The 26969-nt window shown below is 34.2% G+C and overlaps 1 protein-coding gene across 2 annotated transcripts in view; it reads left to right on the top strand.

The window, feature by feature from the left end:
- The window catches only part of LOC126975825 (integrin alpha-PS1), a 149947-nt gene that overhangs the window by 104376 nt on the left and 18602 nt on the right, over window positions 1-26969 (top strand). The window contains exons 2-5 of one of the 2 annotated variants that reach the window (XM_050823854.1): window positions 21045-21172; window positions 21958-21981; window positions 23371-23488; window positions 23884-23997. In XM_050823854.1, the coding sequence (XP_050679811.1) occupies window positions 21045-21172; window positions 21958-21981; window positions 23371-23488; window positions 23884-23997 (384 nt within the window). The remainder of the gene's footprint in view (window positions 1-21044; window positions 21173-21957; window positions 21982-23370; window positions 23489-23883; window positions 23998-26969) is intronic. The other variant, XM_050823855.1, reaches the window with a different exon arrangement.

Raw genomic sequence — 26969 nt, forward strand, 5'->3', positions numbered from 1 at the left:
TGCTGTTAATTGTAATTTTATAGGTGCCAGTATACAATTAATATATGTATAGGTGTATATCTAACATTTCCTTTTATAAATCAAATAATTTAAAGTAAACCTTCTAAATTTATTCGACTTATTGAATTAAATAAAAAGAATACAGCGTCCCTGAGCCATACAGGCTGCAGACTGGGCTAAGGAGCCTCCCACTGTTTAACAACAAGTATCAATTCAATCTTATTGTTTTTAAAAAAAACAATCGGGCCACTTATGGAGTACTGCTGTCATCTCTGGTCTGGTGCACCCCAGTATCAGCTTGAACCGTTTGACCGCGTGCAACGCAGAGCTGCTCGAATTGTCGGGGACCGAGTGCTCTGTCTTCTACCGCATTTATCACGGGGAGTGTATTCCAAAGAGCTGTTTGACCTAATTCCTGCCGCCGAATTGGAATTCGAATCGGAATCTTCTTTCAATTCTTCACACGACACACGACACACCACAAATTACAAAATCTTCCCCATCACCTGGATGTGTAGCGTTCTTCCACAGCCTAACTTTATTCCACGTACAACCAAGCTGTGGAATGAGCTTCCTTTTGCGGTGTTTCTAGGATGATACGACATGAGTACCTTTAAAATTAAAGTACGTATACCTTCCTTAAATGCCGTCAAGCTCCTGTGATCCCTCTGGTTTTGCAACAGAATGTGCAACCTATATGCTCTCCCATTTTTTTTTATTGTATACTAGTTGACCCGACAGACGTTGTTCTGTATATCTATACTAATATTATAAAGAGGAAAGATTTGATTGTTTGTTTGTTTGCATTGAATAGGCTCCGCAACAACTGAACCGATTTGAATAATTCTTTCACTAGTGGGAAGCTACATTATCCCCGAGTGTTATAGGCTGTATAACATTTTCAAAAAAAATTGGGATCCCTACTAAAAGTCCAGTAATGTAACCCAAGGTGTAAAAATACGTACGCGAACGCCGCGGGGTATCATCTAGTAATAAATAAAATAATGTTTTTTATGAATTTGTCAATAATAAAATATGCTCCCTGTTGTTATAATGAAATTGTTTTATAGCAGAACTGTCAAACCGTGCGTCAATAAATTCTCTCATAGAAAATATGTCTATACAAAACAAATATCCGACCACGGGGGACACATCAAAGGAAAACAAAATTGTTGTTTTTATTTAATTCGGAACACTTTCATATTTATTCACCTTTCAAACCTTCGCTGGACTTCCACAAATAATTCATGACCAAAATTAGCCAAATCGGTCCAGCCGTTCTCGAGTTTTAGCGAGACTAACGAACAGCAATTCATTTTTATATATATAGATTTCGAAAATCTTATTGAAAGTACGTATTGGCTCCGTGATAATGAAGAACAATTTGAAGTAACGGAACAACTAATATTGGTTCTATAAACACTTGTATTGACAGTCGCTTATGTATGACCTTACCGTGAGAAAGACCCTACTTGCGTCAATATTGGGCTACCGATGTATACCAGTTACTTGGCTTACCCGCATTTCTGTGTATGTAATTATATTATTTTTGTGTAATAGATAAAGTATGTACATATACATATGATATTTTATCGTAAATATTAATATATACTATAGCAATTGTTAAATTTATTCACATTTTAAAAATTGAAAAATATAAAAAAGAAATACCGGTTGCACTCTCGGAGTGCTGGCAGAAGTGAAAACATGAACATTTACGTTGTGCATTTTTGAATATTTTGGAATAGTTAGGTAATAATTTCGTACGAATTGCTTTATTTGTATCAAAGTACTAGCATTTGTGTGGTTAAATACAATATTCATTTATTGCGCTATCGTACACAAAAATGACAATTTATATTACATAAATAATTTAACACTTCACAACTATTACACCAGTGGGAGGCTCCTTTGCACAGGAAACCGGCTAGATTATGGGTATCACAACGGCGCCTATTTTTGTCGTTAAGCAGTAATATGTAAACATTACTGTGTTTCGGTCTGAAGGGCCGCGGGAAGCTAGTGAAATTACTGGGCAAATGAGACTTAACATCTTATGTCTCAAAGTGACGAGCGCAATTGTAGTGCCGCTCAGAATTTTTAATAATACTCATAATCTAGCCGGTTTCCTGTGCAAAGGAGCCTCCCACTGGTGTCCTCCGACTTTACTTACGTAAAGCTTAGCTCAGTGTTAGCTTAACATCATCTTTGATTTCGTTTTTATAGTCATTTGATATCTGAAATTATACTGAGCTTTCTAAGACAGTCCAATACAAAAGTTAAGTTCGCATCTTATCACACTAGCTAAGGTTTACGTAAGCAAAATCTGAGCAAACACTTACTACGCTTTATCTACCTCAGCCTAAGTTGTCGGTGGGGCCCTGCTCACTGCCCAATAGTGGCTTCTTTTGGAATACATATCTTAATAAATTAGAATCATATAAAACCAGGGGTATTCCGTACAATGAAAAATCCGGATAACCGATTTTATAGCAAATTAAACAATATTTAAAATTTAATAATTTTTAATTATGTAAGTACTGGGTTTTACTTAGATAATATGATATATAAAAAACGAGCTATAACGATAGATAATGAATTATATAATACCAATGTAATTTAAAATTTTGAATTTGAAAATGAATCACCTCTTTTCATTGCAGCCAAGTCCGTGATGCGCTTCAGATGTAACAACTGTATGGGAACCGATTCGTCCTGTCTTTCAAACCGCTTAAAAGCAACATCTAGAGCTTCAAAAGCCTTGTTCAAAAGCTTCTGCGAGAGATGGTACTTGACAAACATCCCCAGTTTCAGTCTCTTCTTCATCTTCTCTCTCGTTACTGTTTAAATCCTCAATGATTTATTCATCAGTTAATATTTGGAATCCAGGGTCTTCACTATCGCAGTTCAGCCACTCCTTAATATTCTCTTCAAAACTTCACCGCACCCTTCACTAAAGCTAAGAATTTACATTGCTTCTCTTATTTCTTTACTAGGCGGGAATAAACTTGTCGTAACATGTCTCTCTGTGTCGTCAAAACCTTTTTTAATTGATAAATAGAGCCGATAGAGATAATGAGTCCGGATATTCGGATAATTGATGTTCGGATAATCGGTGTTCTACAGTATTGACTTTAAATATTGTTGTATTTCCTCACAACTGAATTTCAAATGATAAATATTGACCTTGGTGCTGTACTTATCTTATAATTTTATATTTATTGCCAGACAACTTAATATATCTCTTGTTTTGATGTGCATTGAAAATTATTATTCTCTGACGTTCTAAACCTGTGTTGGATGACACTGAGCTGCGCCTCCTGATAGAACTACGACTCCTACTAGTTATTAATAATATTATGTATGATAATAGGTTAAATAATTAGAGTTATTATTTGTGGCTATTGTGGATACAATCTTTGATTGTGACGCTGACTTAATGTATTGTATGTATAAACTTACATATTTTGTTGCTTTTTCGACTTAACTGTTACTTTCTGCTGTATTTTATATAACCACTTGAAATTTTCACATTAATCTGGTCTGCTGTTAACGTTTATACACTTGTTAGCTCTTCATTATTGACCCCCTCAAGTAAATGACAGACAACTTTCGTTCTCCTTTCGGTTCTTACTCCAAGGTTAGAATCTTTGTCGCCCACACACAAGGGTCGATATCTGACTAAATGCATAGCACTTACATTATTTACAGAGAACTGGTTTGCGATTATCTGCAGACGACAACCCTCGCCTTTCGCTCAGTGCTTTATACACACCGTTTACATTTATATATATACATATGTCTTCTATATAATATTCCACATTGCGATCGATAATTTATTGTATTATTTTTAGTCATTGCTAATGTGATAGATAATAATGTTAATAATAGTAATAATATGTAATTCGTAGTAGGTGCTTTTGTATTCCGGTGGACTCCAGGTTCTGTAAACATTTTGCGATCGTAAATTAATTATTTATAATTACATATTGAATTTTTTTTGGAAGCGGAGTATACATACATACGGGTGATCTGATCGTATGTGGTCACAGAATCTTACAAATCTTATAAAGTGTCGAATGAACATATGAGTGAAAAGAGGCCGTTGAGTTTCTTGTATGTTCTTCTCACGAGCTCTACTTGTTCCGAAGTGACCGAACATATTAAGATAGATTCAGTTATTTAAAATAAATATTTAAAGTGACCATTCAAAAGCGCTTAGCTTAAGCCTTACTGAATAAAATTTATTTGACTTTGACTTTGAATTCTAAAACCAAAAGCAAGTGCATGGTTCAATCTATTTCGCCATTCATGAACGCATGTCTTCATCCATTTTCAATGCTATTATAATATGTTATTTATAAAAGTATCGATTGGTCAGGTTTTTATAAATATGGCTAGCTGACTCGATAGACGTTATTCTGTACATAATAAATAAAATACTGACTTTTTTATGAATTTGTCAATAATATATCATAACATCAAGAAATATTTCGTAAAATATGCTCCCTGTTGTTATAATGACATTGTTTCACAGCAGAACTAACAATCCGTGCGTCAATAAATTTTCTCAAAGAAAATATGTCTATACAATACAAATATTGGAATTAAAAATAATTATAGGTCTCAAATCGAAATAAAATATCTCAAGTTGGACTAAACTGCACTGAATCCCCATTAAAATCCTTTCATTAGCTTAGGAGTATGGACTCCTAAGCTCGATGGCGCGGACAAACAACGTGTCACGTAATTTATATATATTAAGATGTATAACATTATTAATAATAATAAGCCTAAAATATTACCAATTAACTTATTAGCATCATATTATTATATAAAAATGTTTCGTACCTTGATGTTCACATCCGGTTACGTTGAAGAATCTATTTTGAGCCAGTAATAGACCCAATTGAAAATAAATGTTTGAGTAATTAAAGCTTTGTTTTAAGTGGTATGTTCTCTGGTTTATGTTTCTACTTAACAATGAGAACAAAGCTTAAATTGAACGCTAACTTTGAGTTCGTGGAATATTGTTTAAAATAATCTACTGTTCCTGTTGCTGTCACGGACTAGTAAAAAAAGATGGATTCCGCGCCGTCATATTAGCAAGTGAAGCACCTTTATGCTAGGGTATACTATATACACAATTTTTTCTCCCTTAAATAATCATACATCCACAAATACTTTTATAGTATTGTTTTTACACTTATTCACAACACACGAAGGCATATTTAAAATATTTTATTGCGACGCATACTGATCTGTCACAGACGATGGCAAATCTCATAATGGCGGCCGATCGGCTTGTATTACTATGGCTTGTAAAGTGTATGCGTAGGGCTATGTATTTACACGTTTACCGACTTGTTTTGGTGCTTCACTGTTATGTAAGGTGACACGGAGTTTTCAGAGATTTTACTCGTCCGTGGATGTCGCATGCTTCATTTGGCCAACGTTTTTGGAACTTTCTTTCATAACTATATTCCCTTTTTAAATCACAAAACAAACATTAATAAAACAATTTACTTTTAAAATTTCACTTTATTCATTAAAATACTGCTTTTGTTTATATATAAAAAATTTGGTTGTAATTTAGAATAGAAATGACTTTATTAGCAATAAAAAAAACATACACACAACGCCTTATTTTACAATTTTAATAAAAATCTCAAATACTTTTAAATTTTTATAAAAAAAAACTTAAAATTAATGCGCGGCGCGTGATTGCTTGCTAAACAGTTTAACTTTGTAATTCATTTGCAAATGTAATATTATTGCATTTCTAAGTACCTTCATATAAGGACTACTATTAAAACATGTCCTTTGTAATTTTTCTTGCCTTTGTACGTTTTTCTGTCAAGTCTCACTTGATGGAATTTTTTCGAGTTGATTTAAATTTCGAACAGCAATACCAGTGGGGATTAAAAACTAAAGACGAAACGTGGAATCCAATTAAACACTTATTAACATTTAAGATGAAATATTTATTTATTTTTTTCTATTTAATTTGCATTGTTAATAAATAACACAATTTTTTAAACAAAAACATGGAAATATTTAATGAGTTTCAGATAATTTAATCGAATCCATACAATCCTCCCTTATATGGTACGAGTATGAAGTCAAGTAATAAGAGAAAACATGTTTTTGGAAAGTTTTACGTTCTTACGAAATTGAGTGGCTCAGTAATATAAATAAGATATTAATTTACTATAGTAATTATATAATGTATGAAGCCTTAAGAACCAAAGTAACCGACATAGTCCAAACGATTGCGAAACTGAAGTGGCAGTGGGCAGGGCACATAGTTCGTTGTCCGTTGGGGCATTACCCTTCCCATGGACTTACCAACCTTTCGGTTATCAAGATCTACATCCCATTTGCGCCAAGCCACTACGACTCCGACACCAATGGAGGGGCACTGATACCCAGTGAGCTCCCCTCCCCCATAGCCCCCGTGTCGGTAAAGCTACCTCCACCACGTTTGACGGGTAACCGCCGAGGAACCTTTCGGAACCTTCTACTTCAGGTCAATTGAAGGCCACCGCGCCCGTTGCTCGGATAACCGAGATGAGGTGGCTACTTGGCCAACTTTTTTGGGTGAGCACCCTGAAGTACAGCTGAACACCCTATACCGACTGTCCACTAACAGACGTGACAACATACATCGCGCCTGTTTTCAACTTGCCTTTACATCCCCCCTGTCCGTTGGGGCAGTAAAGTCCTTGAATGGCGACCACGTACCAGAAGACGCAGTGTTGGTAGGCCCCCCACAAGATGGACCGACGATCTTGTCAAGATCGCCGGAATACATTGGATGAGGGCAGCGTAGGACCGATCGTGCTGGAAATCTTTGGGGGAGGCCTTTGTCCAGCAGTGGACGTCTTCCGGCTGATGATGGTGATAATAGAAGCTGTTCCATCCATAATTATTAATTATATTATAGTAATTATTATCACAATCACGTCGTCATGCTGCTGCATGTATCTTTCGGGTCTTGAGCGGTCAGCGAACAAGTGGCTACATAAACTGAGAGACGAACGAATATAATAATCGACAAAATTTAATCGTGACCCATCTTAAAGGCGTTTCGATAGCAGAGACCTACTAAATAATAGCGTATAGACAAACACAATGTGCGAGCAAGAAGAACATCTCTAACGGCGATACATTAAGTTGGAAAAGGAAAGCGAATCTATTGTTACTGTAACTGTTTTTTATTTACAAGTCGTAAGCAGTCAGCCACGCTTGGAATGAACTCTTTGATAGTTCGAATATTACACTTACTAACTACTAGCCAACGCACACATTGACATATCAAAATTGGTCTCTATTGTTGGGCTGTCATGTTGTCTATACGATAGTATATTCTTAGTGTATGTAAGATAGATGTTCTAGAGTCTAGAGCATAGTTTCTCAACCTTATTTTGCTCACCGCCCACTTTGAGAATATGTTTTTTTCTAGAGTATTTTCGTGTATTTTTTAGCCTTTTTAGACTATATTTTTTAATCTACCCAAGCCCCATCTGCGCCATCTCAATGCCCCCTAATTTTCTCTGGGTCTTCTACTGCCCCCCCGAAAGTCTCAAACGCCCACAAGGGGGCGTTATCACCCACGTTGAGAACCTAGAGTATAGAACAGATATTGATGCACCTCTGTACATTATACGATAAACAGCAAGGTCATCGGCAGCCATAATAAATACTGTAACTGTACATTGCCAGGTACTTGCTTTTAATTTGTTTTCCCGGTAGCCATAAATAAACAACATGCAGAACTAAATCCAGAGCCGGATTAACCATTTAGCAACAGAGGCTTGCTAGAGGCCCCGCGTAAGCGGGGCCCCACATATCCACCGTCGCCTGAGCGTTCTTTGAGTGGTACATACTAATAACTTATTTTTTGACTTTAATATCATACAGACACTTAGATAACTTAAATTTCTAGATAGACCCTCTTGCTTAGACAACCGATAAAAACAGGCCAGGTTTAATAATTTCGTGTGCGTGATAAGCTACGTCTTACACTCGCGATATGTATGACACTTTGTGTTAGTGTGTGTGCATTTCTCAAAATAGCGGTTGATTCTAAACTTAAATTTTTCGAAGTTTTCACAGCTGTCATAGTCTATCTAGACGTATAACGGCCGTTCCCAATATTCTGTCTATCTCTTACTTGAGATAAAAATCGTAACTATCGTTGACTTTACTGTCCCAATAAACTTATCGGCGGTAACTCACCTTATCCGTACACGCTGTCTGCCAATGGGACGACGTATAGCTTACCAGCGATAGAAGTTTGTATGGAAATTGCAATTCACGCGTCCCAATATAAGGCGATAAGAATGACTTATCGGGTATATTGGGACGGCTTCAGATTATTGACAGCTATTTACAGTAGAAGGTAGTAATTTATCTCTATCTGTAGATAGTATATTGGGAACGGCCGTAAATGATCTTAGTACATACCGAGGGCCAAGACCTCGCTAGATTTTGCTATTGACTGACTAAATCCGACGAGACACTACGTAGAACTAATGTACTTTATAACAAAAGTGTTGCCAGTTGCAAAGAAGATTATATAAATAGTAATTGTATGGTGTTTGACTATGAGTTACGTTTTGTTTAAACGAAAAACAATTATTATATTTCTGAAATGTTATAAAACATTAATTTTGTTCTAAATAAAAATATGTTCAGGGAATGATGTCTTGTATGTGAAATTTATAACTACATAATATGGCTACAGTTTGTTCATTTAATAGAAAGAATAAGTGACCATAAAAATACTGAAACAGTCTTGCACTTATTTGAATTTCGAAGCAGGAATCAACTGCAAATCTTATAAACCTATCAAGAACCCGATTGTTAGTGCAAAAGTGATTTATTTTATAATTATGATAAAAACAGGCCAGGTTTAATTACGCTACAAATAACATAACCTAATTTAACTACAGGCGCTACACATATAAATTTTGTATGATGGGGTAACTTCATACTAGGGCCCCTGAATTGACGTACGTACACATACACACAATTAATACAACCGATAAGCAATCTTGGGAAGATAAAACTATTCTTCTTATGTAACCACCTAGGGCTTCAAATCCTACATTCTATTTCCAATTTTGGTATTTGTGTGAGCGACAATTGCACATAATTCCAGAAAAACTTTCCAAACCACAATCATGTCGAAATTGAGTTAAGAACACAAAACTGGTCACGTGATTCATATTAACGGACTGACAAAAAATTGCAGCCCTACTGTCACTCTTCAAATGACATCATGACTTAGTGGCCCAACCCACATGTATGCAATAAACAAATATTTATTAAACTGAATGTGATGTTTGTGGCTTGGAACGTTTTTGAGGAACTACGTCCAATTGTGGATGGAATTTGCGGATTCCCGCACTCGTAAAACCGCATCACGTGGGACGATTGGAAGCCATAGTGCCAACCCTATAGGTTTATTACTTGTATTGTGCTAAAACTGATCCGACTATACTGATTGGCGTCGTGGTCACGAACGTGCCCTGCGGACTATCGAGCGGCAGAAGCTAATGAGAGATCGCGCCAGATAGCCGATGTCGCCGCCGTATACTGGAGAAGGCACGCGAGATGACCCTGTGTATTGCATGCTGTTTTATTGTATTTCGCCCTGCAACTAAAGTTGAGAAAGATTATATACGAAACGACTACTTGGTGTTCATCTTACAAAAAATGGAAATTTAAGTCGGACTTAGATCGACCAAGAGACTCATAGCACAACCTATGTTATTATGTGCTACCTAGTTTGAGCTCCTGTCTCCCAACTGTAGTTTAACATTTTATGAATAAGTATTGCTGTACTTTTGAAACTATACTACATATTGGGAGAAATATAAGTATTTGATTTGTATTTTGATTTTAAAAGTAAGTCAGAGAAAAAACAGCTAAACACAAAAAATATTTATATGGCAATATTGTATTGCCGGTTCAGCTAGTAAATAATATTATATAAATTATTTTCTCTACCTTAGAAAACCTCATTCATTTGTAAGTAAAATAAAAAGCCATTATATTGAAACTACTTGCGACAACCCTAACCGCCAAAGGTCGTTGCGACACTGTCTAAAGTCTAGACGCTGTCGGTCTTTATAAGATCAAAGGCGTCGTCCTACTGTATCCTTCACTGTTTTTATACATAGTGTCATTCTTCTCTTTAAGGCGACACTAAATGCCAGCGACCTTGAGCGATATGAGTTCACGGCTGCCGGTCCGCCATCTATGGAACTAAGCCAATATTTTCAAAATTCTTGCGTGGAAAACAGTTAACATGTTTACAATCCTCGTTATTCACTACCAATCTGAATAAATTAACCTACACAAAAAAGTACAAGCTATAAGAATAACTTTTCTGACAGAAGTACCTAAAAAATGCGTCACGCTATGTCAAAAAACTTGTTTAACTTCGAAGAAAAGTGGTAGTCCAAAAAGGCTCGGCAGTGCTAACTATAACCAACAGCAAGCAAGTGTTCATAGCTCGAAATGCTTTCACCTATACTACCTATACTTTCACCATAAAACTTGTCTAAAAACACCATGTTTGCGTGTTTTCTGCTTACTCTTCGCCTTAAAGCTCTGACTGACATCAAAAATTTTCAGAAAATACATTCCTTAAGTAGTATTGCCACTGCTAATATTAAGCCGTAAAATAATTCCGTGTTAGTTGTAACTGTATTTGAATTTATGTTTAAGCATAGTTTACGTGGATGTCAAGTCACGACTTGGCGTGTGCTTACAGTAATTATGGTCAGAGTTAATTGAGAAGTTTCACGGTTGGAAGGTTTGTCAATAGAAGGGAAAGTCATGTTTTATGATTGGAAAGCTTTACAATATAACGCGTCATTGATTTTAACCTACTTCTAATAAATGGTTGTCAAGTTTTAATGGATATTATTTATATACAGGTCAGTTTCGTTTGAAAATATAGGAATCTAAATAGATTCCTATATTTTCTAAGATGACTGGTCGTTTCCACGGAAGACCAGCGTTGTGGATTCTTTCGAAACCACAACTATGCTGAGTTGTACGCACATTTTTTCTTTAGATAATTTTTGATCGTGATTGTGAAACTAGTTGGTTGTTGCAAGTCAATGCCGTCAACGCATCTTTTAACCCCTGATGTTGTGAATTTCCATGGGCAGTTGCCACTTCACGTGACTTTACATGACATTACTTGTACGTTTGCCCCAAAAATGGTAAAATAGTTTATTTATTTATTTAAAACAAAAATCAAGGCCTACATACTGATGGTGATGGAATTTGGCTGCTGTTATCAACTTGAACAACTCTACTGACCATTCCCCGTGATTTTTTTTTTTTTTTTTTAATTTGTTTAATCATAAATATATGCACAGTTGGTACTTAAATTTTACATCTCGCCAAACTGTTGCAACAGTTTGTTGGCGAGTTTACGCTCTTAGACAATATTATACTATTGTGCATCTATAATAAATTATACCTAATTTGTTCGTTATATTATACACTATTACTAATACACATATAACATTACACACATATCATTACTTAGTTATCAATTCATAATATTCCTAAAAACATTTTAAAATCTTACCTGTATACATATAACTAAACTATACTACTTTAAATATTAAGGCTTATGTGGAGACTTTAAGAAAGTGCTCTTTTAATTTTTTCTTAAGTACTACTCTACAGTCTTTTTTATCCTCTCTTAACCATTCTATACTATTAAAAATTTTTGGCACAACATATTCCCTTAATCTTTCCCCATAGTAGTTACATATTTTTGGTATTATATAAATATTCCTGATATTCTTTCTCAAATTTTCCCTCAGATTAACAGGGTTTTTGAATCTATTTGAGTAATAATTTTCTTTTGTTATTAATTTATGCAGTACAAGCACAATACAGTAATAAAACAACAAGTAAGCAGAAACCACGCAAACATGGTGTTTTTAGACAAGTTTTGTGGTGAAAGTATAGCATTTCGAGCTATGAACGCTACTTAATCCTGTAACACATATCCTTAAGTTTTATTTGTAGGTTGCGAATGCTTGCTGTTGGTTAAAGTTAACACTGCCGAGCCTTTTTGAACTATCACTTTTCTTTGAAGTTAAACAAGTTTTTTGGCATGGCGTGACGCATTTTTTGGTACTTCTCTCAGAAAAGTTATTCTTATAGCTTGTACTTTTTTGTGTAGGTTCATTTATTCAGATTAGTAGTGAGTAACGAGGATTGTAAGCATATAAACTGTTTTCCACCCAAGAATTTTGAAAATATTGGCTTTGTTACATAGATGGCGGGCCGGTAGCCGTGAACTCATATCGCTCAAGGTCGCTGGCATTTAGTGTCGCCTTAAACTTCATATTATCTAGTTCTTCATAGAATCGACGCACGCAAACATACACACGACTTACACGACCGCTAAGCAATCTTGGGAAGACAAAATTATTGAGTTGCACGCCATGCGCCGCCAAGACAGGTTGCTGTCCTAGTTAAATTAGCTACGCCGCACCGTCCGCATCGGCAATCTTTTTGTTAGTACCAACCCTAACACTATTTGCATTGTGGAAGAAGGTGCAGACCTGCCGGGCTAAGATGAGCACCATGAGTAAATTATCTCTACGCATTTTCTTGTCTTATCTCTACATGTCTACTGAAGCTAACATGCTTATTTATTTCGTCTCGTTACTTCAAAAGTAGAGATAAAGTCATTTTGACATAACTGTGGTATTTTTCTCTACAAACCCTAACATGACGACGATATTGTCTCATATTTTATCGATTTTCGACAGTTAAAGTAGAGTGATTTGTCGTCCTACAATCTTGTGGACGAGATCGTTTGTCGAGGATATTTTCAAGTAGGTAATTGAGAGTAAAACTAATTTTAAAATTAATTTTATAAGGTGTATAATAATTAGTGGTTAGTGATGAAAATTATCACGGTATAGTTACTATTCTAGTATTTATTGTTAAAATAGATTGCAATAAATAATTGTGATTGTTATTTAATTTAATTAATGTAATGTAATGAGGCTCAGTTTTTGATAATGTAATAAATTTCTCTTCTTGTAATTTTTTTATGAAAATAAGGGATGAGACGAGCAGGACATTCAGCTGATGGTAATTGATACGCCATGCCCATTACAATGCAGAGCCGCTCAGGATTCTTGAAAAACCCCAAAAATTCTGAGCGGCACTACAACTGCGCTCGTCATCTTGAGACGCAAGATGTTAAGTCTCATTTGCCCAGTGATTTCACTAGCTACGGCGCCCTTCAGACCGAAACACAGTAATGCTTCTACATTACTGCTTGACGGCAGAAATAGGCGCCGTTGTGGTGTGTGTTTTAGATAACAATGTAGATAACATTATAAATCTACCACTAAGTATTAACTTCAAATACTTCGTTTTAAGCAGTAAAACAGTAAAAAAACATTTTGAAAATGGAGCCTAAAAATACTGAAATTAATACGCTCTACAAAATTTTTAGCACCAGATAAATTAGCTCAAGTTCTCGGTATCAGCATTCATTAATCATTGGCTCGCGGTGCATATTCTGGAAGTAATAATAATCAATTGGGACGTGCCTTATGTGGTTAGTGGGGTAATAAAGTTTGGACAATGGCCATGAATGATCTTTGTGAAGACCACCGGCGTTGACTAACGACGTTGCTCCCCGCTTATGTCGCGCCGCTACCAGATAAACTCTCCACTCACCGCTCACCCAGTGTGTCAATATTATTATAAACCTACAATAAGCACTTTAGAAATTACATTTACGACGAAAACTTTAAAAATGAATGACGTAAGATAGTAAAATCCACCTTAGAACCAGTAGAATGACCGTAGTTAATAAAAAAATATAATTCGGTTTTATATGTCTTTTTATAATCATTACTGACACTTTGATTATTTAGTACTTATTTTATTTTTATTAAAATAAGGGACAAGACGAGCAAGACGTTCAGCTGATGGTAATTGATACGCCCTTCCCATTACAATGCAGTGCCGCTCAGGATTATTGAAAAACCCAAATATTTGAGCGGCACTATAATTGCGCTCGTCATGAGATATAAGATGGTATGTCTCATTAGCTCATGTTTACACATTACTGCTACACGGCAGAAATAGGAGTCGCTGTGGTACCCATAATCTAGCCGGCTTCCTGTGCAAAGGAGCCTCCCACTGCTATGCATTTGTAATATATTATATTAATATAGTGTTACGCGTTTTAGTTTTCTGCTCTTCTCCTCCAGGTAAACTTTAATTATGCCAACACTCAAACTATTTTTGTCCGGGACTTTCAAAACGGGAATCATAGTTTTCGTATCTTTACTACTAATATATATACCAATTATTTGTTCAATGAATGTATCCAAAATATTTAAAAATATAAATTAAACACATAACTAAAATTGTAATTATTAATTGGTATTTCTTATGGCTCCATGACTTTGGTAGCGTATGTTAACACATATTAACTAATCAATATATTAATATTGCTGACATTTATATTTAGTAAATATATCTTAAACGATAAAAACTTTCAGTCGCGTGTCACCTGTCAATTAAAATGACGGAGGTAACGTCTGCAGTCAGAAGTTAGACGGTATTGCTAACAATGGAACGTTAACTTGCGTCCGTAACCATCCGGTCGTGTTTGCTATCAACGTCAAGAGACGGTGCACGGCCGCGGCGATATTGATGGGAACTTATTTATCGGTGTTTGAGGGGCGCGCCCAAGGATGTGTTGTTACTAGGAGCGGTCTTTGATAGCAATAGACATTGTTTACATTTCATAGCCTAATGGAAGTATAAAGTTACAAAGAATAACTTTGCAAATGTCAGATTCATAAATAGATGTTTAGTTAACTAAGTAATGCTAATTTAATTTTTAAACGGAATATAATCTACGCAACTAACGGCCGTTGCAAATATACTATCTACAGATAGAGATAAGTTACAACCTTCTACTGTCAGTAATAATAATAAGCTGTCAATAATCTGAAGTCCCAATATACCCGATAAGTCATTGTTATCGCCTTATAGTGGGAAATTGTGAATTGCAATTTCCATACAAACTTCTATCGCTGGTAAGCTATACGTCGTCCCATTGACAGATAGCGTGTACGGATAAGGTGAGTTACCGTCGATAAGTTTATTGGGACAGAAAAGTCAACGATAGTTACGATTTTTATCTCAAGTAAGAGATAGACTGAATATTGGGAACGGCCGTAAGTCTGTGGATATATTGAGATATATCCACAGACTTACGTTCGAAGTAGCACATGAAAGACACAAAATAAGTAAGTAATAATAAGTAAGTAACTTAGTTAACTTTATGTCTACAATGGTTCCTGCGATTAAGGCATGTAGGTGTTAAGTACAATACGGGTGATCGATTATAGAAATGTGGGCGACACACAAACTTAACTTATAATGAACCCTTTGTGTAATAAATTAGTTATGAGGGTTGACCAATTGGCTTTTGCAGTTTTGAAAATTAGTTCTACCCACATTTCAATTATAACCATTTGCTTCGTTGATATTATTTATAATTAGTTTACGCGTGTTCTTACATTTAAATTATAAATACACGATAGTAAAATACTAATAATCGTTACTAGAATTAGATTTTTATACTTTTTAGTGCATACTATATCTATTGTTTTGGAATAGTGTTTTTGAAGATGGCTGTTTAGTTCCGTAACAATGTCGTGAATCCCATTTTCAGAACCTAACCAAACTCTTATCAACATACCATTGAAGTACATCCTTTCCAATTAAAAGCATAATTGCAATCGGTTGGTGTGATATTGAGTTATTCGTCCATTAGTTGCGAACATACTTAATGCAGATCTAGGACTTTTATGGTTTTCTCAATGGCTGTCAGAACTGGGTTAAAATGAAATGAGATAAAGCACTAGCTTTAAAATAAAAAAACAATCATCAAGATTGGTTCAGCCCGTCGAAAGTTCTGAGGTAACAAACAAAAAAAATTCAGTCGAATTGAGAACCTACTCCTTTTTTGAAGTTGGTTAAAAACCAAACACAAATATAATATATCGAAGATAAACATAGCATCAACAGAAAAACGTCTTCTTTTGTTATTTATTTATTTGCCATTTTGTTACTAAAATACAATTAATAACTTAAGATTCGGTTTGGTATATTTGTAATTTAATGTAGCCCCAAACGCTGTACAAGATATTTACTCAAAACAACAACACTAATTGAAAATATATTGTGCGGTGCTTAAGTAGATTAATACTTGACACTTGCAAATAAAATGTTTTTGTTACCTGTCCTTAAAATTATAAAAGGAACCACAATACAATCTCATACCATAAATGTCAAAATTCTGTGATTGTGATTCCTTAAAAAAGTTTTTATTCATTCATTTTGTGTTTGGAAGTTTGTTTTTCCACGTTTTTATTCAAATGTTGAGTGGTTGAGATAATATTATGTCGCGGTCGCAACAAACAGCATTAAGCAAGACAATGAAGGCTTAATTGTATCTCCGTAGTTCATTGAACTGTGTTTTGCGTGGGTGGTGAATACTTAACACTATTTATAATAATCAACACAATAAGAACAATTGTTCTTAGATCATTATATTTAAATGTTTCATTACGTAACCTTGTAATTGAAAAACAATCTGCTGTACGGTGTGGGAGTAATTTCTTTTGAAACTCCCTTTGTCTTGAACAGTCTCGATGTGTTTATATTAAGGTGAAATTCGAAGCTAGTTTCGACAACTAATTCAGGCACACAATTATAGTATATGTTTTCTTTGATATACGTCAGCTTACTATGGATTACGGGAGTTTTATAAAATCAATCAAACGAATAAACCTTTGCAGTGAACTATAGTTAATGTAAATGTATACACTTTTATAATAAAGTCCCAGTTTTGTTCAGGCATTATCAATAAATACATTTAAATGTTTTATTAAAGAATGGGTCTGTCGTAATTCCTACTACTACTATCATAGCTGAATATCTGAGCGATCGGACAGCCTGGGACAAGTTTATGATTAGATTAGCAATAATTTTTGTCATCATTTTATATTTTATTAAAAAGAGCGCCAAAACAGAATGCTGGGAGAGATTGTTGCAGCATAGTAGTAGTAGTTGTTTCCGATGTGGTGATAGTGTTTAAACTGACAGTAAATAGAATTATAAAAGAATCAATTTAGAGAAAATAAATGCCTTTTCGTATGTATGTTTCTATGTATGTATTGGTGGCTAAGGCAATGCACCAGATTGGTCGCAGTGAGGTGTTACGTGTGTCTTCCTAAAGGTAAGGAAGAGATAACCGATCTTCTACCATGATCTTGACATGCTGCCCTTTCTTCTACTCGCATCATCAGTTTTATACTAGCTCTATTATCTTTGGTACTCTTGACTTACGGCCGTTTTCAATAACCTATCTATCCTTAGTTTAACTTACTAGAGGTAAGACAAATCTATCCTTACTTACATTCCAATAACCTATCGACATAAAGCATTGGACTATAACTGTATTGGACATAACTATGGATAGATAAGATCTTGTCATTAAAGGATGACAGCAATGTATCCGTAACTAGAGATACGTTATTGAAAACGGCCGTTAGCCTCATTTCAGTAGTCACATGGAATACCTTTATTTATTAACAGTGTGTCTAAGGTTGCCAACCCTGCTATATAAAATCAATAAAATAGTATCCTTCTTTTTAAGGTGTCTATATTATTGATCTGATAAAAGCAGACTGAATGGTGTTATGTAACTTAAAATAAAATAGTAACAAAGGGTTCCACAAAAATAAAAAAAGCTATTAATAAAAGCTCAAAGCAGTAAATAATGTTAATAAGAATCATTTTTTTTGTAATTCAATCCATGTTTACTATTTTTTTTAGTACTGCCTATATTCGGTCTAAAAAAAGTTGACAGCTCTAAGTCTGTCTGAACTGATGTGTTTATCGAGATTCTTATCAATTAATATTATTACGAATCACAAAATGTATTTTAAATTCTTCTTCTTCTACTTCTTCGTGAGTCTCTCCGATTAGCGAAGGTTGGCAGTCAGCTTTGTAATTTTAACTTTTAGTCGTTTTGGCGAAATACATAATTTCGCCTCGCGAAGGTTCTGCCGCACTCGCGATTCCTGTCCAAAGACTTTTTTCTGCAACCTACGCCTCTTCTTCCTATTCCTTCTTCGTATTTTAAATAATCAAACTATATTTGTTGATTTAAGAGTGTCAATGAATTGCTTGCATCAATAAAGCTCAATTTTTTATTTTAGTAGTATTAACTATGGGTCGAGGAACTTACCAGTGGAGACTAATTTACACAGGCTGTGTGCTTAGCCTTACTGGGCACCACAGTGGTACCTTATACTGACGTGAAGTAGAAATCTACAAGCATCATTGTTTTTTCAGTTTGAGGGGCGCCGGAGCTCGTGAAGTTACTGGGCTCATGAGATACATGTAATAGCGACCAACCCATCTTATTTTTCATACAAACTCTCATACGTGATTTAGGCGTTTTAAGGCCCTAAAAATAATTTTACTGATAGATATCTTGTGCACTGTAGTTAGATTTATATTGAAGCATAAAATAAAAATTTTAAGAACAAATTCAATACAACCGTCCAAATATCTGCCTTTTTGAACAAATTTTATCTGAACTTTGGCGGTACATAATGTATTCATTAATTTTAAGAATAAAGAAAACATTGCGATAGATAAACCTCGCGCTTTTAAAGGAGATTCTATATGAAAAAAAATATTTCACTTGTAAGTATTACCACAGAGTATGGATGGATACGGTATTACTCAAAAACATGTATTTTCTGGAAGAAGTTTATGGATTTTCTGCAAAATTATTTTTCATTCAATGTTACCGTTTTCTCTTTCTTGTCGTCAACAGGCGCTATGCTTTGAATGAAACAACAATGCTTTTTGACCAAGTTCGCGTTGGCGATTGACAGAATCGGGAAGGGCCCTCTTAACATCACATTGTCTCAAATTGATGAGCCCATTTGCGATGTTGTATCTCACTTACTATCAGAAGAACTTACATCGCGTCTCGTAAATATATGACAGCCATCATATGAACGAAGTCTCGTACTTAATAAATAGAGTGATAAAACTATGCACAATATTAAAGTTTTGTAATTAAATCTATGGACATTTTAACGGCCTTTCTGTGCTCAAGGACGGACGATGGACTAATAACGCGGTCTCCATTACCATAACCAATGTTAAATTGAATGTAAGATAGCTTATTTCATAGCAAATGATCGAACGCCGCAATGTGTTGGGCAATTTGATACGTTTATGACGGATTAGTTCTTCAAAAATACTAATAATTGGTTGTTTTTCAATATAATATTGTAACAACGGTAAATTGAAATAGGCGGTACCGTTATAGAAAAAACGCTTTTTTAAAGATGAGACCTGGCTAATACGGATTTTCGCTGCCTAAAACTATTTTTTTTATCAAAGTCGTTACGCCGTTTTCGGTATCCCAAAAAGTACAAATATCTCACGTCCAAGGTATGTTTATAACAAAGAGAATATACCTTATTATTACGTTGTTTATACCTAATTGTTTCCATTGACACAAGAACAAGGATTATATTTTTATTATTAATCAAATATTTCATTACAAAGAGATACGATATATTTTTTTTCTTCATAAAAACGTTCGCCAGACGAATTCAATGACAATATGATAAATAGTAACTGTACAATCTGTTGATCATTAAAGTTGTGATATACTCGTAGGTTGTCGCGTATCTATGTAGTTAGATCTGTTCAGTGTTACTGTTTGCGGTTGGTACTAAAATCATTACTGTAACGCTTGCAAAAGCATAGGAGTATTATTCTAACCTCAATAATAATATTATTTATTAATATTATACATTTTAAGGAACAAAATAGTAATTAGGTATTCACACAAGTTGTCTAATATGTTTATTTATTTATTTGGGCAACTAACAAATTACACTCTACATGCTATAACTTAAAATATAATAATAATATGGATAAGAGTTAATTCACTTATAAGCTACCACAGCATTCACAATTTATACGTTATAAACATAGGTTTACAAGACAGTAATTTTAACAATTTAAAAACTAAAATCTATAAATATTGTAATATATATAATTAAAAAAATTAAATGAAATATGAAAACAAGGTTTCTAAGTCGCGTGTGTAAATTAAGTATTTTCTTTTTATATTGAGCAAGCGGAATGAATAACTCAATGTTCTGCGATTGGGCCAGTGAGTTATATGACCAACAGAGCCTAGAAATAGTTGCGTTTTGATCCATATGTTTTTGAATATTGAATTTCTAACTAAATCTGTTTACCTCAAGATGAATCAACTTTAAACTCATAACTGTAAAAAATATAATAAAAATTTATTTTTGTATTATTATGTGACAGAACTCACTGAAAATAAATTTACTTGTATGGGATAATTAATATTGGTTACTATTTTCAATGTCTGTAGCTAAATGTAATGTCTCAATATAAAATTTTATTACAACAAGACACTTTCTTGTAATTTATCACATCACGATAAGGTACACACATACACGTAAAACTAATTGAATGAACGTAATTAACACATAAAGTATCACTATAGGGGCACCAAGTAAAACGCATTATCTTTAATCTGAATACAAATTAAAAATAATAGAGGGACTGTGTTGGGCTACCTTTTAATTATTTCAGTGTTAGTAGCTTGTAATTATATTAACTAATAACTTTCCCGACATATCTTAATGTATGCTGGTGTATTTATGGATCAACTTATCATTATATTTACAATGAATTTTAATGTAAGGGAACTTACAGATGTACCGAAATGCTTAGTTGGAGTGATAGAGCTTATGTTCAACATAAAAGTTTGGAAGAAATCCTATTTTGTTATTATTGTTGCTTTATTAGTGCAACTGTTCATAATTTGCTGTGTGTTGACAAATTCAGCTGTAAATAAACAATCAAATGTTTATTTTCAGGCTGTTAGTAGGAGCTCCACTTGGTCAAAACCTGCAGCCAAACACAACGAGATCGGGTGCTCTCTGGAAATGTCAGCTCAGTACAGCTCTAAAGGACTGCGAACAAATTGTCACCGATGGAAAACGAAGTGAGTAGAGACTTCACGTTATCAAAATATTTTATATTCTTGATTCTGACGTTACAAGTATTGTAACTAAGTCAAGAGTATGTCGTTAACTTATGCAACTACTACAAAAACTTTCAAATTTCTTCTCCATATCTCGATCGAATGTAATAAAGATAAAAGCACTGGTAGGGCAGTGCCGGTTTCAAACAAGTGCATTGTTAAAATAAAGTTGTGAAGTACAATTATTTACATCTCACAAAGAGTAGTATACTAGAAAAATTATATATACACAGGTTTTTAGAAAACTGCACATAAACGTTTTTTCATTTTTTGTGCATACATAATTACATATTGAACTGTAGATGACAGACAATGTAGAATCGTAGAATTTTATACAGCTGGCACAAATTTTAAAATATTTTATTCGTTGCAAAAAATTGCGAATAAGATTAATGATTTATTTTGTAATTATAGCACACGATTTTTGCTTCTAAAAATATTAATAGGTTAACTACAGAAAGGGGTATCCATGGATTTCTGCAAAATAACACCCAATTCAATAAATTTTCTTGACCAAAGCATTTAATTACAAGAGAATTTGAAGCACAAAACGTGTTTCTTATTATGTGTGTTAGTACAGTAAACATATTCGCGGATTGTTATAATTGTATTTATGAAATATACAATAGAATCTCGCAAAATAACCTACAAAAATGCCCATAGAAAGCTGGAACGTTTAGCAATACATTGAATTGTTAATATTGTTTAATGAAATGATTGTCTTTTGTCGGTGGTGCCCCAAACAGCGAAGTACGGCAAGATAAACACCAGTAAGTGAGCTGTGGTCTCAATCTCTTTTATAAACCGCTCCTTGACTAATATCAACTAATTCTTTTTACTTTGACTACTAATTGTCATATTTATGCCATGTTCCAGCTACGTCTTAAACGCATGTTGACTAACTCATCGAATTTTATTATTTTTTAATTCATTCATAGTGGAAGCTATTTTCAATATTATCCCATATAATACTGACCAAATTCGAACTATATCGTCAAACTTAGGTTCAATTAAAAATAATCTGAGTAATTCGTTTCTATGTTTTTTTTGTTTACTGGGAACTTTGGATTATTATTCAGAATAGTTTCCACATTGAAGAGTATGACTCAGCACTAACTGCTTGCAAAAAGCACCCAACCACAATGCTTAAGCATCGAATGAAGTAGATATCATACTATTAAATTATTTAATTGAAATATTTCCCAAATATTCAGCTTTGATTATATTTAGATTTGAAATGAAATCAATTATAGTTACTGTATTTGAACGACCACAGAGTGATTTTGTTCTGTGATTTATTCCCGCTATGAAGTAATAAATAACACAAACTTGGTGACCGGTACAGTTTAACAAATGCCATTAGAAATTCTAAATTACTGCACAGCGACCAACTCGCAAAACCACTCTATTTCTGGCAAATGTAGGTAATCGTCTAACAATCTCATGTAGCACAACGCCCGGCCGGTTAACAATAAAAGTGTAATTGTACTGACTGTAATTACAAATTAATTGGTGTCTTTCTGGTGAATTAACGAATCGGCCATCATCAGTATTGCTCAAAATTAACCGTAGACATTCGATAATATCCATTAACCCGAGACCACACGATATATTTTTGTTTGGACCACCTTATTTCCGTGTTTACAGGTTGCAAGAAGAACGTGTTGAAAGTTGTAAAAAATTTGATGCATGCCACGAGAACCGATATTTGATCGCATTCGCACGTTATGTGTGTTGGTTGAAACACGAAACATATTTATCTCACTTTGCTATGATTTTGATTATTTAGTCACATGTATATTCATTGCATCATTCACGCCTGGTTGCAATGCTTTGCATTTGCCAAGGATATCTTGGTTATATGGGGTTTATCTACGAAATTATACTAAGCAACATCTATTTCAATGAAATCTTATGTTATTCCTGCTTATATTATACAATTAAAAACAGTTATTAGACCTTTGTAATAAGGGTTATATTTCCTTGATGTTCGCATTTTTCAGTTTTTTTTTATAATATTAGCTTTGTGAGTCATGTGATGCGAAATAGTTTTTTTTTGTGAACTAATATTATATTTGGCGCTTAAATTTTTGTTTCTGAAAGATATTTATATAACTTCTAGAACGTTACTGGATTTTAACAAGATTTTGCCTTGCTAGCTTTGGACTCCTTTCATCTGTCTGCACCGCATCCTGATGAGATCAAGGATGGCCAATGGCTTGGCGTTTCAGTTCGGAGCCAGGGTCCTGGGAAGAAAGCTGTTGTTTGCGCGCACAGGTAAACTGTTACTCTTTAATTACAGTTTAAAGGCTTGATACGTAAATATTGATCAAGTTTTGTTTTGTTTTTGGTTTCAAAGAGACTACAAGACACTTGATGACGGATACGTATTGAGACGCTTTTTTGAATACGGACCTACGTCTCATTCGGCGTACATCTTGCTTATATATAAATTTAAAAATAAAAAACCATTTGAAGAAAACTAAGCCCAGCCAATAGAATCAACTTTGTTTTTGTTTACTAATAGGCTACCTACGTATGGGAGAGGGGGGAACAGCGGCGGCTTAATTATAATGCTTTCATTAAAATAGCTAGTTTTGCCATTTCATAATATGAAGACGACCAATTGTATTAAAAGTGGGGTAAATAATTTAAAATTATAAAATTTCCAGATACATAAGAAAGTCCGGCGAGTCTCAGTTTGGACAAGGGCTCTGTTACACTCTCAGCAATGACCTTCAACTAGTGGACGTGTGGGAGCCCTGCCGAGGGCGCTCTGTACAAAGGTATCATTTAATGCCACTTGTGTTCTCATAAACTAGTCTTATTATATGTAACAGAGAACGATCACATTATTACGTCTTTCATGGTATGACTATTATTATATAGAAGAATGATTTGTATCTATGTATTGTAGAAAGTAACGGAATAATGACGCAAATAATTCATTAAACGTCCCAGTTAATAAAATATTTTTTAAATATGTTCAGATAACGCGTCACGTTATGTGGATCAAGAATAATATACTACTAGCTGTAGGTACTGCTTGTTATAAAGTACTGACTGACTAATTGATGTCGAACGATACAGTAAATAATAAACGTAAAACAAGAAAGAATAAACAAGTAAAGAAGTTGTTTACGCAACAGCTTGTTTTGTCATACTCGACCTTAGTAGCTGAGGCATAAGGTCCCTTATGCTTTGCGTAAAATTAGTCTCGAGAGAATTCAATTTGAACTTTATAACAGTACTTTTATTGTGTCATATACATTACCTTACCTGCTACGTTTATTCATGTATATTATTAAAATAAAGAGATTCGTTGTCTCGTGTTGTTAGGTAAACATTGTAGACCACAAAGGCTTACAAAATTTATCATTTAAAGAGTGCAAGGTGATACATTTAAATATTAATTCTATTAAATTCAGCATGAAAGAAGTTGATACTAAATTATTTTTATATCGCATCGAACTCACTTTTGCTACGAATAAAATCGGTAAAAAATATTAAAGTTTAACTGCTTTATTGATAAAAAATGATACTAATATTACAGGTAATGTACTAAAAGCTAAAAAAAAATAGGTATGAGACTGGTTAGGTACCAGTCTGCCCATCAATCTCTTCAACAATATAAAGCATAGATCAGACCAATAAATCCGGTGGCATAGTTAACCTGAGTAAATATATATAATAGCATTTATAATGATATGACTAGTTGACTGTTGATAAAAATTTCACATAGCCCTGAATAAACATTACAGTTTGGTATCTGAAATGAAGCGAAGTACATAATAGAAAAGTAAACCTAAATTAAGTATCGAATTATAATTAGCTAGCTGATACTCCGCGACATCGTTCGCGTACGTATTTTTACCCTTACATTACTGGACTTTTAGTAGGGATCCATATTTTTTTTTAAATGTAATATAGCCTATAACACACTGGGATAATGTAGCTTCCCAACAGTGAAAGAATTATTAAAATCGGTTCATTAGTTGCAGAGCCTATTCAATGCAAACAAACAAACAGACAATCAAATCTTTCCTCTTTATAATATTAGTATAGATAATATACTGAAAAAGATAGCACTCGGATAACAAAATACCCAAAAAAGTAATTCTTTTTTTGAAAAATATGGTATTTTATTTTGTGTTGTAATGTTATAATACTGTGAATACGATTTTATTAAAATACAAATGCATTAAAATCAATTCCTTTTAAGTACATATTCACATTCCTCTGTCCAAAACAATGAAAGGTGGAAGACATATTTTATGACAAGATTGATGGAGCGCGGCAATCAGTCATTTTCGAAGACCATAAAATGAGAGGTCCGTGAATTCCGTCCGAGTCCGTGAAGGCTGGTATGGAATTCAATGTAATAATAAAGTTATGACAATATCTTTGTTACGCCCAATCCGGAAATGACAAACGATGACAATATACATATATATATATATATATATATATATATATATATATATATATATATATATTGAGGCGAGTGAAACAGAAGAAAAAGAGGTATTTGTTTCAAAGCCGAAGTCAATTAAAGTTTATTTAATTAGGTTTGTTATTATTATTGTTTTTATTAGGCTACTGTTTTAACATTGAGGATGTGACACAGGTCACATACCGAGCGCGCCAGTGATAGCACCAACCAACATACTGCTGAATGTCCCACAAGGGAGACAGATTGTAGTAAATAAAGGGTACTAAAATTTAAAAAAAAAATTGGCTTAAACTAAGGCCTTTTGAGTCGTCATTAAAAATATTTAAGTAATTTCAATTACTGATTCTCCTCTGTGTTTGAAAAATGTAGAGCTCTTGAGAGGAATGTAGAAGAAATTCAACAGCCACAGTTTTTAAATCAAATATAATATTTTACAATGACTGTAATAAATATAACAAATTAGTTTGTAAGTGCGTATCTGTATATCTGTACATCGTGTGCTGTTTCCAATATATGGATCGTGTTCAAAATTAAAAGCGATTAAAACATAAAATATTTCACAAAAAGAACTAAAGAATAAACTGTTTAAATATGAATCATCGTATATTAGATGAATTCATTGTTTGTGTAAAGATGCTTCGTGAACGTGATGGTCGTGATTACTGTCATTATTAGTACCTAATCGTATCCATGTCTAGATTTTGTTTCCCATATATTTGTACGTGCCTTAATAAATAGATGTGCCCCGCGGTTTGTCATAAAATACCTATTTTCGTTTTTGTACAAGAATTAGACAACCCATATGGTGGATTTTTTTCAACTAGGTATCGATATTTTTGTACAACTTGGTATTTAAGTTTTTTTTTTATGGAATAGGAGGACAAACGAGCGTACGGGTCACCTGGTGTTAAGTGATCACCGCCGCCCACATTCTCTTGCAACACCAGAGGAATCAAAGCGTTGCCGACCTTTAAGGAAGGTGTACGCGCTTTTTTTTGAAGGTACCCATGTCGTATCGTCCCGGAAACACCGCACTAGGAAGCTTATTCCACAGCTTAGTAGTACGAGGAAGTAAGCTCCTTGAAAACCGCACTGTGGAGGACCGCCACACATCCAGATGGTGGGGGTGATATCCTAATTTGTGGCGTGTCGTGCGAAGGTAGAATTCGGTGGCAGGAATCAGGTTAAACAGCTCTTCGGAACACTCCCCGTGATAAATGCGGTAGGAGACACACAATGAAGCGACGTCTCTACGCAACGCCAAGTGATCCAGCTGTTCACAGAGCACTGGGTCCCCGACAATTC

The sequence above is a fragment of the Leptidea sinapis genome, chromosome 38, assembly GCF_905404315.1.
Source record: "Leptidea sinapis chromosome 38, ilLepSina1.1, whole genome shotgun sequence".
Taxonomy (NCBI): domain Eukaryota; kingdom Metazoa; phylum Arthropoda; class Insecta; order Lepidoptera; family Pieridae; genus Leptidea; species Leptidea sinapis.